The 19,834-nt window shown below is 39.0% G+C and overlaps 1 protein-coding gene across 2 annotated transcripts in view; it reads right to left on the minus strand.

The window, feature by feature from the left end:
• Positions 1–19,834, minus strand: part of PLXNA4 (plexin A4) — a 636,841-nt gene that overhangs the window by 511,015 nt on the left and 105,992 nt on the right. For both annotated transcript variants that reach the window (XM_003771610.3, XM_031939072.1), the window contains exon 3: positions 9,669–9,851. In XM_003771610.3, the coding sequence (XP_003771658.1) occupies positions 9,669–9,851 (183 nt within the window). The remainder of the gene's footprint in view (positions 1–9,668; positions 9,852–19,834) is intronic.

Consider the following 19,834-nt stretch of genomic DNA (forward strand, 5'->3'; position numbering starts at 1 on the left):
AAATGTGGCAGGAGACCCTTTCCATCTCAGGTCCATCCTCATCTTGCTTTCCTTCTCCTTCTTTCCCTTGCTTATCATGTCTCTCCTCCTACCCCTTTTATTCTTCTTTGTTGTCTTGGTTACATGGCCAGACTCCTGATATGCTGCTAGTTTTCATTTTAATGATATGTTCTTGTAAAGCACAATATTTTACTTCAATTGCATGTGTCACTGGATAAATTCCTCCAGCACGTCTGACATTTGTGAATCAGCTGACGGAGTATGCCGTATGAGTTGGGGTATTTCCACAGCACTTTCCTCAATTTTAATGTCTTTGCATCTTAATTTATGATCTGAATCTTTCTATGCAAAAAAATTATGTATACACATATGATTTTAAAAAGTGGTTCATGTATCAATAAATTTTAAACTGGCAAAGCTTCTTTAAAACCATTTTGCTTGATTTACGTATGCTAGTGATGATCATTTGGGGAATAGTCAGGTTGTTTGATACTGTTTCAGGGGTTCTTTTTCTCTCTCTTCAAAATCTCTAATAGGATTCCAATATTTAAAAAATATTTATTCTTTACCCTCATCTTTAAGACATAAGTGAAACACAGATGTCCCAAAAGTCTTAGTACAGTATTAAGATAAAAACATCTTTTTTTAAGAGAATAGCATGGTATAGTGGAAGTGAAGGGAAATAGAAAGAAAGAACAAGAATAATTTTGGATTCAAAGTCAAAAAGCCTCAGTTTGAGTCCTGGCTGTGACATTTCAAACTTACCAGCCATATGATCACAAATAAGTTAGCCATTTTGAGATTCTCTTCTGTACAAAATGAAATGTCTGATCCATCTACTTTGCAAGGTTGTTATTAGGAAAGAGTTTTGAAAAGTTAGAATAGCATCTGAGCTTCTATAATTATATTAACAGTAAAATCAGGAATGGTCCAGGATTCAGGAATGTTTCTACCTGAACCCCACTGAAAAAGATAAGAATGTTAATAGGGAGAGGAAATTCTTGATACCAATACAAGTCAGCACCTTACCTTAAGAGAGGTTAATTAGCCTTTGACAAGGCTAGCATGTGTTCTAGTAGCACTTGAACTCAAGACTATCTTGGCTATAAGATCAGTTCTCTATATTAAGTCATTTCTGATCTCTAATGAACATGAGCAGTATGACCATGGACCATTCATTTCACCTCTTCATATCAATTTCCTCATGTATTGTAATAATCTCTAATAACATTGAAGGAAGAATAACAGATACCATGAAAAAACGCTTTCCATATTTCTATTGGTCTCATTATTATTAGAAAACTGCATTCAGAATAGGGCACAATTTGAAAGATATGCAATAAATCAAAAGGGTCAAGGCTAAAGTAATGAAAAGGAGTAAAATCAGGTAAAAATGGGATAGAAGAAGAAAAGTTAAAAATAAAACTATTATTTAACTGCAAGAAGGGAAATTAAGTGAGAACTTTAAAGTGGTTTTCAAGAATATAAATGCCTATAAAAAAGAATAGTGATCAGCTGTTTCCTATTTCATCTAAGAACAAAATGGGTAAACAAAATGAATTTTCAGCAGAAAGCACTGAGATCAAGAATGAGGAAGAACTTTGTCAATAAATAGATTATATGATAGAAGTGTCTGCCAGAGACTCTCTAAAATCTTCCAGGTTGGGGAATTTAGTAACAGATTCTCTCTAGAGAGAATATGGGTAGGTGGATTATTACATTATTATTATTACTACTACAGTTATCCCTTCATATGGCCAGGATTAGGGGTACGGCACCCTATGATCTGGAAAATCTCTGTAAAATTCTTTGTGCCTCTCTTTATACTAGAGAAGAAGTCTGAATTTCCCCTTTTTTTCTTTTTATGGCATTACAATACATTATTGTCATAAAATTTGGGTTGATAGTATACAATACTATACATATATTTTATGCATTTTTGAGTTTCTAAACTTTTTCTGTGTCATTCATTGGTCTTCATGTGTCATCTATAGCTTCTGCAAAAATTCCCATTAAATTTCTTATGCCAATGGGGAAAGTCATGATGTGGAAGGAAAAACTGCTCTCTAGGCACACAAGAATCAGCCCTTCCTGAATACTCTGCCCAATACCTGTTTGCATTCCACAAGTTTAACCTCAAGCTGGACCTGATCCTTCCGACTTGGGGGAAAATGCAAGACTGACTTTTAGTTGCTTTTTTCCTCCAATAGTGAGGAGGTTTTGCACCCAATGTCCCAATTGTCATCAGGGCTAAGACTATTTAATGAATGCCAAGGTGAAGCGTAATCTGTGAATATGAGATAGAGCAGGGCTCACTGCTTCACATGGGGATCAAACATTGGCCCCATGCTCCAATTCAACAATTCTTGCTCTTTGGAATTTGGACACCCCGCCAACGGTTTGACTTTATGGCACTCACCTGCTTCCTTCCCTGATAGCAAAACAAACAAAAAAGAAACCTTCAATGACAATGTTGTTCTGTCATTTCAGCTGTGTTTGACTCTTTGTTACCCCCTCTGGGGTTTTCTTGGCAAAGTTACTGGAGTGGTTTGGCCATGTCCTTCTCCAGCTCATTTTACAGATAAGGAAACTGAGGCAAATAGGATTTAAGTGACTTGTCCAGCTAGGAAGTATCTGAGGCTAGATTTAAACTCAAGTCTGGCCAAGTCTGGCACTTTATCCAATATGCAACCTAGCTGCACTCAATGACACATTTTTATTTTTAATTAATATACAATAAAGCTAGAGATTTTAGCAATAATTCCAAAGTGTATCTTGAGATAACCAGGAATGTTTGGGGTGTTCCATGACTGGAAGTGGTCACATATGAGTTATAATCATATGAAAACACTTATAAAGAATATATTTTGGAAATAAATTTTAGTTTTCTGGTTATCTCCCCTCTGTTTCCCAAGATTCTTGTGGTGCTAAGTAGTGTGAGTTCAAGAAATGCATACAAACTGATTTTTAATAAGAAAAAAAATATGAAGGTCAAATCTGCTGAAAGTATATTATATAATAGAAATAATCTCTAAGACATAGAAAACTTTTAGTTTTGCAAAGCACTTTGCATATATTATCACATTTTATTCTCACAGACTGGGGAAGTATATGCCACAGTGTCCCTATTTTATGGATGAGGAAACTGAGGCAAGCACCAAATAAATGATTTGTCTAGGATCAGTTTCTTAGGCAGGATTCAAACTCAGGTCTTCCTTACTCCAAATCCAATATTCCAATGATTTCTCCTGAATCCAAATATATTTTTGTATTATCAAATGTTTTTTTTTATTTCATGCTAACGTTTTCCTCCAATCATAAAGATGCTCTATACCTATATTATATATCATAAGTAACATGTGACACATTGTATCATCAGTCTAGTATTTGGAAAAATGACTAAGAGCTGAGAGAAGTACTGGAGGGTACAAGGGCGAGTGTCTGCTCACTAGTATCCAAAACCATGAGTTCCTCAGTTCCTTGAGATGCAATTTATCAAATCAAATAAAAAAATACAAACCTCTTCTAATGGCATTTATTTTATGATCACACAGCATATTAATTGCCTCCCTTCTGGTGCTAATATGTAATAACAACTCTGGGTTCTCCAAGACTATGGCAAGTGGGATCTAAGCCCCCAAAATCCTTCTAAACCGGATCTAGCACTGACCTATGTCAGCAGTCTGATGACCAGTCTAGTTATTCTCAGAGAGGTGTATGACTAGCCCTGGCCATGGGACAATATTATATTCTGAAAAGATCATAGTCACCCATCATGTCTCCTTTAAAGCTTGAAAGGGCTGTAATTAATATAGGTCTAGGATTATTGAGAGGCTAGTGAGACTTAGGGACCCCGTCTCAGGATCATATTTTTAAATGAACAAAATAAAATTCACGGGATAACAAAAGAAATCTAGTTATTCGGGTATTTAAAAGGTAAATTCGTGGACCCCAGATTAAGGACCTCTGATGTAGAGGGGAAAAAACTCACATAAATAAAAACAAGAATATGTGAAGTATTAGAGATAAGCAGAGAGCGGAGCCAAGAGGTAAATAAACAGAAAGATGCACAGACAGATTGTTTGAGAAGAAAGATTTAAAGGGTATAGGGGAAAGAGAGAGTCTCTTCTGAAACAGGAAAGAACGAGTGACTCCCCATTCAATATGCCAAGGGCTTTCAGATAAGCTCTGCAGACACACCTGCAGCCAATCAAAATAGCACTTTTCCTGAAGATTTTTTCTTTTAAACCAGAGGGCGAAATCTTAATAGGTCGTGCCTTCTGGCTAAGGACCCCACAAAAGCTGACATCTGTCGCATTGATATAGCATATCTCTAGTACGCACAAGCATATAAAACTTACCTTTTGAAATAGAATGCCAATATCTTCTACAGCATACACAATGTAAAACAAGACCAAAAAAGGTAGGGAGGGGACGTTTAAACTGGTATTTCCCCGACTTTCTCCCCCTACTCTCCCTATGTAATGTGCTCACAGTCTGCAAGAAATTATGGTAATCAGAAACAAGGCTGAAATGATTAGGATGTACACCTTTCAAACATAATCAACAGTCAGCAATTTGAGGGCTGTCCTCAGAGTGAACCTGGATCCGGCACAGCTTCTGGACCCCTGAAAACATCTCAAAACCTCCTTCCCCTCAGACCCACACACATGCCCACTTACGCCCACACCCGCCACTCCAAGTCCCCTGTCATACCGCAGAGAGCTCTGAAAGGCACTGGATAAGCACAGGGGTTATTACAGGGTTCAGGAAAGCCAACTCTGTAATTATGGCTGCAGTGTGATTTCCATTATTCTAACCCCCTGGTTTTCAGCAGCTCACAAAACTTCCTGCAAAATCGTCTTCAGCATGAAAGCTTTTCACGCCTGGTCTTTTGCCCAAAGGTGATTTTGGTCCCGATAACCTCTGGGAAAAGCAGGCCTGAGTTATTACAAGGAAAGGGAGTAGGGGTGGGAATGGAGGCTGGGGGAGAGGCGGAGGGACATTCTATTGTTAAGGGGAAAAATAAATAAATAAACTTGCTACTTTCGTTTTTTATTATTTCAAACAACAAACCCCAAGGCCTAGTTTTCCGTTCCCAACTCAGACGGTCCCTCAGGGGCTTCTCTGCTGACTGGGCACTTGCACTGTAGCTGAGATTTGGCAAAATTATTAAAAAGTGCCACCATTCCAAAATTGTGTGGCTCAGTAGGCTTTGCTTTCTTCTCCAGGGTACTATTGCTCATTTCCCTTCAGTTCTGTCCCTTTAGATATGTATTACTTCATTCCTATCATCCTGGAAATTAAATGTTGCAACATTGAAAGACTGTAGAACTCTGATAAATACAATGACAAACCATGAAATACAAAAGACTGAACATGAATCACACACTACACTGCCTGACAGAGAAGCAATAGACTTAAAATTTTGAATTTTATATATATGTATATTTATATTTTATTATATTTATACATATATTTATTTTATATTCATTAAATTAAATATTTATTATATATTTATATAACCAAATGCATATTTGTATATAGGTGATGTGGAGATTGGTTTTGTACTTAGCGTGAGGGTCTGGGGTTTTTGCTTTATTGTATGTAATCATTGTCAAAATAAATTTTACAATTAAAAATACCTTTAAAATATTATCTTTTCTTCCCTTCCTCAACCACACCTCAAAAAGAAACTTAGAATTGAGTTTTTACACACTACTGAAGCAGTTACATTTACCTACATAAGATCTCCTGTTAGAAATGCCAAGACCCCAACTAACGACTCTGTGTGAATATCATCATTCATGGCAAAATTTATTGACCCTAAGATAAGTTTTATGAACCCCAGCCTTTCCCCTAGCTTTTTCTAGAAGGCCTTCTTCTCTTCAAAATCCTGGAGCTTTGGTCACAGGCTCTTCTAATGATTTGCATGCACAATCACATCAAAAAACAGAATCAATTAGATCTTTCCAGCAAGTCCAGAGTGGCAAAGGTCTTTCGGTCTACCTGAATTAGTTTGTGCTCTATAAGGATTTGGGCACTTGCCTCATGATATCCTTGAGTTAAAGCACTTTGTAGACTGTCATTCTCACTGTTCAGATTGCTTATAGATCAACTGGACCTGGCCAAATGTGTCTAATTGTACATTATATATAATGTTTTAAAAAGCATATGTAGTATGGTTCACTTATCCAACTATCTAAAACGTATCCAAGAATAAGACAGTTAAGTAAAAAAAAATTATTAGGAGTTGAAATACTGTTTTACAAGTTCATTTAATAAAACTCAATGCTTTTTACTCAGTGGCAAGTCCAGAGATGCTCGTTTAATTTAAATTCCATTCACTTTTGCTTTACACACAATTCTAACAAGCTTGATAGTCTGGTTTCCCAGAGCAAGGTTAAGGACTAGACCTGACAGGTATACTCATTGTGTATCTAATTTATATTTTAATATATTTAACATCTACTGGTCATCCTGCCATCTAGGGGAGGGGGTGGGGGGGTAAGAGGTGAAAAATTGGAACAAGAGGTATGGCAATTGTTAATGCTGTAAAGTTACCCATGTATATATCCTGTAAATAAAAGGCTATTAAATAAATTAATTAATTAATTTAAAAAAAAAAAAAAAAAAAAAAAAGGGACTAGACCTGAGATTTTGTTGTTATAGGGAAATCCAGGGTGTGGAAACTCCTTTATTAATGGAGGTCATCAACTTGTCTGTAACTTGAGAGTAGCCTGGGGTGAGGGATTGCCCACTGTTACACGGCCAAGATGTAACAGAAGAAGCAGATTGAAAGCAATTTTTAAAAGCTTGAGGGAGAAAGGTGTAGCTAAAAGTAAGTATATGGGTCCACTGGAAGAAGATCCCTAACAGTGGAGGAGAAAGGAAATTAGAGTCCTCAAATCCAAGAAATAGAATATAATAATCTGGAGCTATTTAATGTAGGGACAAACAGCCTCAGACACTTCTGATGGAACCACTGCTTTTCAACACAGCATAATAATTCATGTTTGTAACAATCAACAATCAAACCAAATAGATAAATTATATTTGTCATAGTATGTAGAAAAGACATAGAACTGTACCGTGATAAGTGGAAAGACTTTCATCCAAAAAATTTGCTTTTGAGCGTTAAGGATATATACATATATTTTAGCTGTCTGGGAAAAAAGGATCTATAAGAAAGACCTCCTTACTCCTTAATTCTGGGTAAATGAAGCCTTTTTGCACATCGTCTTTTCCTAGAGTAAACAGGAAATGACAGACTTACATTTGTATCCACCTACATTTTTATTTCCAGGAACCAACCATGAAAAAGAGGAACATCGACTCTGGTCGTCTCCTCAATTTTCTATAAGCTATATTGCCAAAAACAGAAGGTCTAAAATAAAACAACCTTGACCTGGCTACTCCAGAATGGAATGTTCTGTCATGCTATATGATATATCATATACTATCCCTGAGAATTTGTAGCGAGTGTTTCTCCTCTGGAGATCTATGGTCACAGCCCAGGTGTACAACAGAGAAAAAGGAAGGAACACAGAGCATCTGCTTCATGTCAGAGAGCATTGCTTCACTCTCGCCTGATTTCCCCTAATTTCTAGCCTCTCTCACTTCTCCAATTGTCTTGCTGAGGCAGGGAGGTGACTCTCAGCTTCCAAAGCCTGTGCCAGCAAAACCCTGGCAGGCCCCACCAACCTGGGAAGGTTTTAAGGACAGACCTGGGAGCAGATAGACTGTGCGTCTGTTATCTAAAAAACAACCTTTCTGTGTGGGGAGAGGCTCATTACCAGGTCATGGGTTTCTTTGAGTTACTGCCACTCATGAAACCCGGAGGCCGTGTAATTTCTGCTGGAGTATGGGGAACACACCAACAAAATGACAGGTTTTTCAAAGAATCACAATTGTAGCCTATGCAAAATAAGCATTTCTTGAGCTCCACATGCAGTCAAAATTTTCCTTGGCAAAGACCGTGGTTCAATTTTAAGCCAACAAAAGGGATGCACATTATATACAGTCACAAAAAGGCTTCAAAGTCTACATGTCATACAACATGTATAATGTGGTACGGCTCATTCAGTCTCGGGCTGCTAACAACCCACCACAGAACCGTGTTGGTTGATTTGGAAACATTTCGTGCTGTCTCACCAGAGGTCTTCACTATTATAACATCACCCACATCCAGCAAGCCTCAATGGTATTACAATAAAAAGTTGAATATAGTCTATCCCTGGAAAAATCACAAATCCCTTATAAAACATTCCAGTTTTGATGGCACTCACTGCCACCATCCCCATATCAAGTCTACGTATCCCTGCCCTCATTCACAGTTATAGTCCAGAGAGAACCCTGACTCTCCATTAGCAACTCCAGTGTTTTGTTTTCTTTCTTCACCTTGCCCTAATGGAAGTCTTGGTATTTCCAAATGCATCTGCTAACTCAAGTCACTAGTCACAGGCACCCCACCAAAGCACTGTACTCACAGAGCTGCCCCATTCAGTTAGCTTCTGATGCCACATTGCCTGTAGCTGAATCTGGGGAGTATGTTCTGAGCCCAAGGAAGAAAAGATAAGGCAGTAATGGTTGTTGTGTGCCTTCTGGGTGATGTTTACTTCTAACTCAAAGACTGATAAAGTTAGGATTACTTGCTCGCATCAGTCCTCAAGCAGGAAGCATCAGTTTTATCTCCAGACAATTTTACCTGATCATTATTATATCATTAACTCATTTCCATAACTCAGACCAACCAGGCTCAAGATAGTAAAAAAAAAATCATACTCTATAATTTAGTAGTCCTAGGTTCCTGAAACTATTCCTTCCCAGGCTTGAGTTTCATTGGGCTTGCCCCAATTCCATTTTTCAGAGGTTTTCCCCAAACCAAGATTACCATAAGTTTTTCCTTGAATCTTGTTGGGTAAAAAAACAACTACTTCTCCCTGTATCCCAAATGTCCTACATGAGTTATGAAAGATCAATGGAACATTTTAAGATTCAAAAATTAGGTACATGTAAAATAATTCTACACTTTTACAGAATCTTCATCAATGGGCTATTCCACCCACTGATGCAGATCAAAACCACCTGTCCCAACTTATCACATTTTAGCAGATGTTCTTTCTGAAGTACTAGGGCCAAAAAAAAAATTCAACACCTGGTGGCCAACCTTTTTCTATTCATATAAAAGAGGAAACAGAAATAAAGACAGCAAAATAAGGTATTCAGGGCTTAGCTATGTTAGCAATGATATCAGAGTACTCTTCTATCTCTTCCATGTTTTCTAGTGGTTTGTTTTTTTTTTCTTCATCCAACTTTCTAACCACCTGGTTCCAAGCAACACTTCTCTCTGAGACTGACAACACTCCTTTCAATCATTCTTCTTCTTGAGCAATATGCTAGATCATCAAGTTTTGCTCCCCTACCTCTCCATACCCATTGATACACTCTCCTACCCATCCCAGACACTTTAGGATCAATTTCTTGTCTCAAGGTATCTATAAAACACAAAGCAAGATAACTTTAAGACAGATGTCTTTCTCTAGGAAATAGGAAACATGCACAGACTGGCCAATGGGCTTTCCGAAGGTCTCACTGCAGTTCAGTTGCAGGACTAGGAATGATCTGGTCCAAAACCACAGAAATGCCCCTTGGCAAAAAGTTCCTACCTTTTTCAGCTTGCCACTCTTGGTGCCCACGAAAGCCAATGAGTGCTCCTTGTAAACATAGGCAATGACTGAGGTCATTCGGTCCCTGTCCTCTGTGAAAATGGGCATACCACGGACCATCTCTGAAACACCAAGGGGAGCATTCATATCCAGGCCACAGAAGTTGTCATCAATGGTTAGGAGCTGAGGATGGCAAAAGAGAAAAATTAGGGGAAAACAGAGCAATAGAAAGAACACAACATTCCTCCCTTCCTTTTCCCAGCCTCAATAAACACATTTCAATGGCCTAGCGTAGCTGTCAATCATCATCACCATCCTCATCTTCTTCTTCCTCCTCATCCAAAGCAACTGTAAGTCATGGAGAGATTCCCATCTTCACAGGTGGTGGAAATTCACACATATTTGAAATCATAGATCTTTCTCTAATGTTAAAGTAAGTACTTTAATGGAGTGCATATCCTTCTCATCCAAGGTGGGAGGGCAACATAAAAAGATGAGCCCTCTGTCATACATAGGTGGCACTCAGTTAAGTACATTTCAAAAGTGGAGAACAAGGATCAGGACCTGAGAGCGAGAAGCAGAGAGCATAAAGAGGAAAGTTATACGAGTTACGTGTCCAAATTGGATGGATGTGGCAGGCAGTAGGGAAGACTTACTGCCCCAGTCTTCTGTTTTCATTTAGTTTTTGTTGTTCAGTTGTTTGAGTTGTGTCCCATTCTTTTCACAATCTGAATTAGGGCTTTCTTAGTGATTTGCCATTTCCTTCTTCAGCTCATTTTACAGATGAGGAAACTGAGGCAAACAGGGTGAAGTGATTTCTCCAGGGTCACACAACTAATAAGTGTCTGAGGCCAGATTTGAACTCACATCAACTTGACCAGAGGCCTGGTCATTGTGCCAACTAGCTGCCCCTTCATTCAGTCTTAGCTTATGGATAAGAGAAGATACCCAATTGCTATTAATCTAGGAAGTATTTATCTTTGGGAGTCTAAAAATTTTATTGCTGCCCCTGTCACTGAGGTGCTATGTAATCTCAGGAAAGTTAGTTAGTCTTTCTGTACATCTGATTTCTACTTTATAAAAACAAAGAGAAGTATCTAAACCTTCCAATGGAGCTCCCATAAAGATTACTGAGATTGTGTGGGTAAAAGTCTTTGAGTTCCTCAGGGAGAGGTGTGAGATAAAATACAAGTTGTCATTTTTCAAAAGACTTCAGTTGAGCCAAACGAAAAGGCATCTGGAGAACAGCGGGAGGGATCCTGCCAACAGAGCAGCGTGACATTAGACAACTTGACGCTTTCCAAATTCCCAAGCAAGGTTCCTCCTTCACACACACACACACGCAGATACACACACACACACACACACACACACACACACACATACACACACAGCTGAGTGACCAGGCTCCCAGAAGATTTTGTATGTTGAGAAGGCATGAAAATAGGGGGGAGAATTTCCTACCAATCTCCTTTCTATGACCTCCCATTTGTCAATCTAATGGAGACAGAGCCTCTTATCAAAACTTGGAAAATTGTTTCAAGACTCCAAAGAAACATATTTAACTCTCCCAACCACTTCCCCCAAAATGAAATGTTGGAGACTAGGGAATTTTCCAAGAGACACCATGGATCTTTCTTTTCAAAATAAGGAAGCGGAAAGAGAGGAAGAAGACAAGAGTAGAATGAGAAAACGGGTGGCAGGGAGAGTGATTGAAGATGTCATGGAAAGAGCCCTGGCTTAGGAGGCAGAGGAACTGACTGGGAATCTGGGTTCTTCTTCTAACTACCCATGTGACTTTGGGCAATCAGTTAACCTCAGTAAGCCTGTTTCTTCATAAGAAAAATGAGAGGGCTGACCAAAATGAAATATAGCATTGGTCCCTTGTGGCTCTAGATCTAATGTGAAAAAAAGACGTGGCTGTCAAAGTAGCCAAGTCAACAATGAGAGAAAGACCTAAAAGTCTCTGGATGGAAATTTTTTTCATTTCCCCTTCTGCAAAGTTAGGCTAGTACCTCAACTCCAATAATCTTGACCTTAATTTTTTCTTTATAGAGGGCTTTTAGGTCATGTTCTTTTGATCTCTGCAATCCATAGTGGGGATTGGAATGGTTTTTCACATTGCACATAAGGGAAACTGAGGAATAAGAAAAGACAGATCACTGTCCATATCCTGAAACTGGCCTTCCCAGGAATTCCATTTCCAAGTGGATAAATGGACTCACCTTCCCTCAGCTTGGAAACAAACACACTAATAAATACAGTGCTTCTAAAAAGAGAATGGTACATTTAAGCACATCACTTTAAACTGTCAGTTCCTCAAGGTCGGGGCCTCAAGGACTGGTGAGTCCTATATGGTACTCAGCTCTGTATTCCATGGGCATCCTGTACCGCATTCATTGCATCAAAGGGAAGCCATCTATCAAAGCTTGGGGCTGGCAGCTTGAAGTTGTTATATATAAATTCCTTTCCCAATGTCCTCAGCGATTCCTTCCCCATAAGATCCTCTGTAACTTGTGGGACTTATCTGTGCCTCAGACTTGCTGAATGCCGCGATAGACAGGATAGCCCTAGGTACCGCCGGTCAGGTATGGGGAAGGAATGAACCATGTATGGTGAGTAAGGACATATGGATGGATGTAGGAACCCCTGAACTTTTTGAGAAAGGGAAAGACCAAGTTGAACATATAGAAGTTTGGGTTTTTGTTCATTTTTTTTAACAATAAAATCCCTGAATAGATTAGGGAGATGAAAGCTCTCAGATGGCACATTATTCTCCTCAGGGGGAATCCTATTACTACAGTAAAAGGGACACCAGAGAAATAACTGGCATAAAGTAATAGGGAGAGTGGTGGCTACATGATGTAGTGCACAGTGCCAGACCTGTAGTCAAGAGAACCTGAATTCAAATCTAACCTCAGATGCTTACAAGTTGTGTGACCCAAAGCAAGTCACAAATTTTCCCGGAGAAGGAAATGGCAAATCGTTCCAGTATCTCTGCCAAGAAAACCCCTAATAAAGTCATGAAAAGTTGGACATGAATGAAAGAAAATGACTGAACGACAACAATAGGAAAATTGTTCTGGAGTCGGGGAGACCTGGGTTCAAATGCTGCCTCCAACAATTACTTGCTATATAACCAAAGGCCAATCCCTTTACCTCTCAGTCTCATTTAGCTCATCTTTAAAATGATGGTAATAATACACTCTTTCTCACACCAGATTGTTGTAAGGCAGTGCTATGCCATCTTTAACGTGCTATATGAATGTATTGTTGACATTATGAGGCTAACAGGTAATATATCACCTAAACTATCCCTTAGGAAGAAGAGAATAGAGCTGCTCTTAAGTCAAAAAGATCTGGTTCAAGTCTTTCCTCTCATATATATAGACTGTGTGATCCTGGGCAAGTTACTTAACTTTATCCCCAACCTCCCAGCAACTCTCTAAGACTCACAAATTCAGAACACATACCATTCTACCTCAGTAGAGAAAATGTCCTCTGAGGGTTCTCTCTACTAATAAAATCAAAAGTTAAGTGCTGCCAAAACAAAATCTTTCAAACAAATAAACAAAATCATTCTGTAATTTAGTTTTCTCATCTGTGAATGGAATAATTGAGTGAGATCCAGTGGCTTTCAAATGTTTTGCAAAGTTAAAACCCTTAGAGGAAACAAAACTTTGGAGGAATTCTCTGATGATTTAACATTTTATTTTATTAAGCTATATTCATGCAGTAGTCATGATCCAGTCATGGGTTTCAGCCCTTCAAGCCTCAGTATTTCCTAGGGTATCAAATTTGATTCCTACCTTAGGGGTAGGAATGGGCAACTTTGTTTAGACAGTTAAATCCAAAGGTTTTTTAATTAATTCCTTTCTTGTGGGAAAGAGAGAGAGAAGACAAATAGCCAGAGAGAGAAGACAAACAGATGTGGGGGAGGAGAGGGCGATATGAGGAAAGAAGGGACAAAGGAGAAAGAGAGAGAATAAGAGAAAGAGACAGAGAAAATAAGAGACAGAGAGAGAATCAGTGAAACAGAGAAAGGAAGAATGAGAGAGAGAAAGAAAGAGAGAATAAGAGAGAGAGAAAGGAAGAAAGAGAATAAAAGAGAGAAAGAAGAGAGAATAAGAAAGCCAGAGAATAAGAGAGACAGAGGGAGAATAAGAGAGACAAAGAAAATAAGAAATAGAATAAGAGAGACACAGAGAGAGACAAAGAAAAACAGAGAGAGAGAATAAGAAAGAGAAAATAAGAAAGAGAGAGAATGAGAAGTATAAGAGACAGAAACAGGGAGAGAGAAAGAATGAGAGAATATAATAGAAAGAAAAAGAGAGAGAATGAGAGAGGGAGGGAGGGAGGAAGGGAGAGAGAGAGAGAGAGAGAGAGAGAGAGAGAGAGAGAGAGAGAGAGAGACAGACAGACAATAACTTTCTGCCTAGGGAAAGCAGAAGGAAGGCAGCATTGAATCTTTTCAATGTGACCTTTAATTCCCATAGATCTTTCCCACTAAAGTAGGTGCGTAACTAAGTCTGGGTCTGTAGCTGTAGGGGTTTAAAGAGTCAAGTTATAAACTGGCCATAGGTTTATAGTTGATAGAATTGAGAATTTAAATGGACTTGAGAGCATCCAGAGGTGCCTCCGAGATCATTTGGTATGACCCCCTCACTTTATGGATAGGGAAATAAAATTACTCACTCCACATCACATAGATCATAAATACAATTTTAGGGAAATCTTTCTAGACCATAGAGACCATTTAATTCCTCATTTTACAGATGTGAAAACTGAGACCTGAAGAGGTAGAGTGATTTACCCAATGTCACACAGGGAGTAAGCATCAAGGGTGGGGTTCAAAGCCAGGTTCTCTGATACAAAACTCGCATTCTGGTCACTGAATCATGATAGAGATAGGATTTAAATTCGGGTCTTCTAAATCAAAGTCCAGTGCTCTTAACCATGAGAAAGGGTGAAAGTGGAAAAGTTAGCAAAACTGCTGTAAATCAGTTTTGGGAGGTCCAGCTTTATAACCACCTGGGTTTTCAATTTGCTAAGAAACAGATTAATCAGTGAAGTCATTCTACATGTTGGAGCTGCTGATAACTGCAAAGAGAGAGGGACAGTGTAGGGTTACTGGCCCTAGTGCAGCCCCATCTCAAGACCCCTAGTAGTAACAAGATGAGGTCAGCAGCATGTTCAGCCAAGAACTCAAACTCTAACTGCAAGGCCAGTGAGGGGGCAGAGAACAAAGGCATTCACATCTCCCTAGTGTAGCCCACTAGACTGTACACAGAGCAACTCCAGCTAAAGTTTCCTGCTCTGCCACATATGTCCCTTAGCAAGGAAAATGTCATTCCAGGATAATGTGGCCACGAAAGCCATGAGGCCATATTCAATACTCTAATGCTTAATTATCAAGGGAAACATCTATTGCAAAAGAGATAACAAATGAGCATAAGATTCCACGTGTTCATTTTGGCCCCATTCCATGAAGCCAATGACACCTCTGATACAGATGACCTTAACACAGATGTGTTAGGCAACAACACTGAAATGTAAATCGTGCTGGACTTGTAGTTAGCAGTCAGTGAGACAGAGGGAGAGACAGACAGACAGACAGACAGAGACAGACAGAGAAATAGAGACAGAGAGAGGAAACAGAGAAAAAGAGGGGAATAGAAACAGAGACACAGAGAGAAAGAGAAACAGACAGACAGAGACAGAGAGAGAAGGAGGGAGGGAGAGAAAGAAGACAGACAGAGAAACAGAAACAGAGAGACAGACAGACAGAGAGGAGAAAGTAAGAGAAAGAGGGAGAGAGAGAGAGACAAAGACAATGAGATACAGAGACAGAGAGAGACAGGCAGAGAGAGAGAGAGAAAGACAGAGATAGACAGAGACAAAGACAGACAGAGACAGAGAGAGAAGGCGGGAGGGAGGGAAAGAAGACAGATGAGAAACAGAAACAGAGAGAGAGACAAACAGACAGAGAGGAGAAAGTAAGAGAGAGGGAGAGAGAGACAAAGACAGAAAGAGACAGGCAGAGAGAGAGAGAAAGACAGAGACAGACAGAGACAAAGACAGAGACAGAGAGACAGAAAGAGAGAGAGACAGAGACAGACAGAGAGAGAGACAGGCAGAGAGAGAAAGAAAGACAGAGACAGACAGAGACAAAGACAGAGACAGAGAGACAGAGAGAGAGACAGAGACATACAGAGAGAGAGACAGGCAGAGAGATAGAAAGACAGAAACAGACAGAGACAAAAACAGAGACAGAGATAGACAGAGACAGAAAGAGAGTGAGAGAAAGAGAGACAGAGACAGACAGAGACAAAGACAGACAGACAGACAATGTCTGGCATTTACTAAATGCCAGACACTGTGCTAAGCTCTGCCAGTACAAAGACAGAGAGATGGTTCTGCTCTTAAGGATCTCAGACTCCAATAGGAGAAACAACATTCAAACAACTATGTACAAACAAGATACATACAGGATGGATAAGAGATAATCCCCAGAGAGGAAGGCACTAGCATTAAGGAAGAGTCAGGATTTGAATTCCAGCTCTGATACTTTAATCAATCAATAAACATTTATTAAGTGCCTACTATGAAGTTCCAGAAACTGCACTAAGTTCCTAACTGCTAAGGATACAAAAAAAAAGGGAAAAGTCAGATCCTGCCTTTAAGTAGCTTACAATTTAATGGGGGAGAAAACAAACAAACAAAAATGTACAAACAAACTACATACAAGAAAAATGAAAATGATTACAAAGAGAAGCCATTAGAATGAGAGATGTTAGGAAAGACGTTGGGGTATTTAGTTGGAGCTTCTGTTATTGCAGTTATTTGTCCTTTCTCAAAGAGAACATGACATCAGGGAGGGGATGTTGGGACATGCAAATGAATTGGATTTAAGTGAGGGAGGGCTGGACAAGGTCTCCTGCCTCACTCTCCCCTCCAGAGCCATCTGGGTCCAGTGGCCAGGATGACTGGGGATGGCCCTGGATGTAGTGGAAGACCGTGGCCTTTTTAAGCTAAGGTCTTTAAGAGGTCTCAGTTTGAGGCAATGCCCATTCAGTGATTCAGTCCAAGTAGCCAGTGAGGCAAAGATTAGCTTCTTTCACATAGACAACAGACAAACAAATCTGAGAGGGTCAGACCCTCAGAGTTTCTGTCCGAAACAGAAATTACAGCCATTTGCATTCACTCTGAGTTAATCAGAACCCAAATAATGATCAGCTGGGCTGATCCTGGACTTAAGGGAAGTCCAGGCAGGGTTAAGGAGTGAGAGCATCCCAGACACCAGAGAACATGTGAGAAAGTTGCCTAGGGCCTTATCAACTAGAGATTAATTTACAAATTATTAAACTTTTTTTGAGCCTCAGTTTCCTCATCTAAAAACTATAACATAATAACAACTCACATTTCTTCATGTAGAAAAGAATCATTTGGAATGAGCATTAGACCTTGAGTAAAGTCTATTTTGAATCCCATGTTTGATTAGCTGAGTGATCCTAGGCAAGACATATTTCCTTATCTTTAATATAAAGGACACAGACTAAATGACCTCTGAAATAACTCCTACTTCTAAATCAAAGATCCTATAATTCCCCCAGACCCTCAGTTTTCTGAGGGGGAATTTTTCTTTCTTTCTATAAAGAAGATTCAGTTTTCTTTCTATAAAGGGGGAATAATAATACCTATCTCAGGAAGTGACAATATATCTAAAAGTGCTTGAAAAGCCTTAAAATTCTTATATCCCAAAGAGATCATAAAGAAGGGAAAGGGACCTGTATGTGCACGAATGTTTGTGGCAGCCCTCTTTATAGTGGCTAGAAACTGGAAACTGAGTGGATGCCCATCAGTTGGAGAATGGCTGAATAAATTGTGGTATATGAATATTATGGAATATTATTGTTCTGTGAGAAATGACCAACAGGATGATTTCAGAAAGGCCTGGAGAGACTTACACGGACTGATGCTGATGAAATGAGCAGGACCAGGAGATCATTATATACTTCAACAACAATACTATATGATAACCAGTTCTGATGGACCTGGCCATCCTCAGCAATGGGATGAACCAAATCATTTCCAATGGAGCAGTAATGAACTGAACCAGCTACACCCAGAGAAAGAACTCTGGGAGATAACTAAAAACCATTACATTGAACTCCCAATCCCTATATTTATGCCCACCTGCATTTTTTATTTCCTTCACAAGCTAATTGTACAATATTTCAGAGTCTGATTCTTTTTCTACAGCAAAATAACGGTTTGGTCATGTATACTTATTGTGTATCTAATTTATATTTTAATATATTTAACATCTATTGGTCATCCTGCCATCTGGGGGAGGGGATGGGGGAAAGAGGGGAAAAATTGGAACAAGAGGTTTGGCAATTGTTAAGGCTGTAAAGTTACCCATGCATATAAAAGGCTATTAAAGAAGAAAAAAAAAAGCCTTCAAATTCTATGTCAAACTTTTTTAAATTTTTTGAGCTTTCTTCACAAGAACCATGTGAGACAGGCAACACTAGTATCATGATCTCACAGGTTGTAGGCAAGGGAAATAAACTCAGAAATGTTAAGTAATTTGCACTTGGGAAAATGCATAATGCATTTAATAATCCTAAATTACTGGAGCAAAGACTCATTTCTTTAAACACAAATGTTTTCCCAGTCATGCTCTGTATTCCAAGTCTTGAACTATCAACAATCTCTGAAGAATGAAAGTTCTAGAAACCTCTCCAAGGACAATGGAGAGATGTATGGTAGAAGACTAAATTACGGCCTTTTTTCAGGGATGATCTATGTACAAAAATTAGTTTAAGTTTCATCACTGAAGAAATGTGCCATCAGAAAAGAGTGAGTGGCAACAGACAGATGACATGGGTGTTTTACTGGTACAAATGAACATCGATATTGAATAAATAATTATTAATAATTTGATTTTAAAAAAACACTAAAGCAAAGATTCTTAATCTTTTTGTGTATGTCATGGACCCCTTTGGCAGTCTGAAGAAGCCTAGGAACCCTTTCTCAGAATCATGTTTTTAAATGTACAAAAAATACATAGAGTTACAAAGGAAGCCAATTATATTGAAATATTGAAAAGTTGAATTGAAATATTGATTTTTTTCAAAAGTCTAAACACTCAAAGTTAAGAACCCCTGACATAGATGAAAGCTTTTAATAGATTAGTTCCTGTATGGAAAACAAGAAATTTGTTGTTATTTAATACATTTAGTTGTATCTGAGTCTTCTTGACCCCATTTGGTATTTTCATGGCAAAGATTCTGGAGTGATCTGCCATTTCCTTCTCTAGCTTTTACATAAAAGGAAACTGAGGCAAACAGGATTAAGTGACTTGCCCAGGGTCACACAGCTAGTAAGTGTCTGAGGCCAGATTTGAACTCAGGAAAACCTGAGGTCAGGTCAGCTCTCTATCCACTTTACCACCCATAGAAAACCATAGAATAAGTGAACCCTCATAGCACGTGGGGAGGCCCAAGTTGATAAGATCTCAAACCAAATACTGAATTACTATTTTAAAAATAATATACTTGATGACAGATTGAGGGTAGAGCAATATTCACTAACTTGTACTTCCTACATTCACTGAGTTTTGAGGAAAGTGCTTTGTGAACTTAAATTCCATTGAATTGGGAGTTGCTGTGATGACTACTAAGACTCAGCGATCCCTTCTGTGATTCCCACCTACGTGAGGAATCTCTTTGACTAAAGATTTTTAAAAATAGGCTTGAATGAGAGACGGTAAGACATGCTAGCAAAAGGGCCAGTCTACTAGTCAGAAACATTTACTTTTTCTTTTTCTTTAGCACACATGGACCAGATGACCTTTAAGATCCCCTTTTACTGGGGATTCTGTGGAACAGTCTGGACAAGAGCTAGCACTCTGGACATCAGGCAGATCCTGCCCCGTTTTTGTCCCAGAGGGTCTCCCACTCACTGGAGAATCTTTCCACAGGGGCCCACTAAGCCAAGGTAGCTGCGGCTCAGGGAAGCCAGAGCTGCCCCTCAGAATTACAATCTAATAGCCTACCTCACTTCATTCCTGCCTCAACAGCAAAGGTTACTGTGCAATTACGTGTCGATACATACAAATGACAGAGTCGTTACGGTTACTTTACCAATTACAGGGAAAT

The sequence above is a fragment of the Sarcophilus harrisii genome, chromosome 5, assembly GCF_902635505.1.
Source record: "Sarcophilus harrisii chromosome 5, mSarHar1.11, whole genome shotgun sequence".
NCBI lineage: Eukaryota > Metazoa > Chordata > Mammalia > Dasyuromorphia > Dasyuridae > Sarcophilus > Sarcophilus harrisii.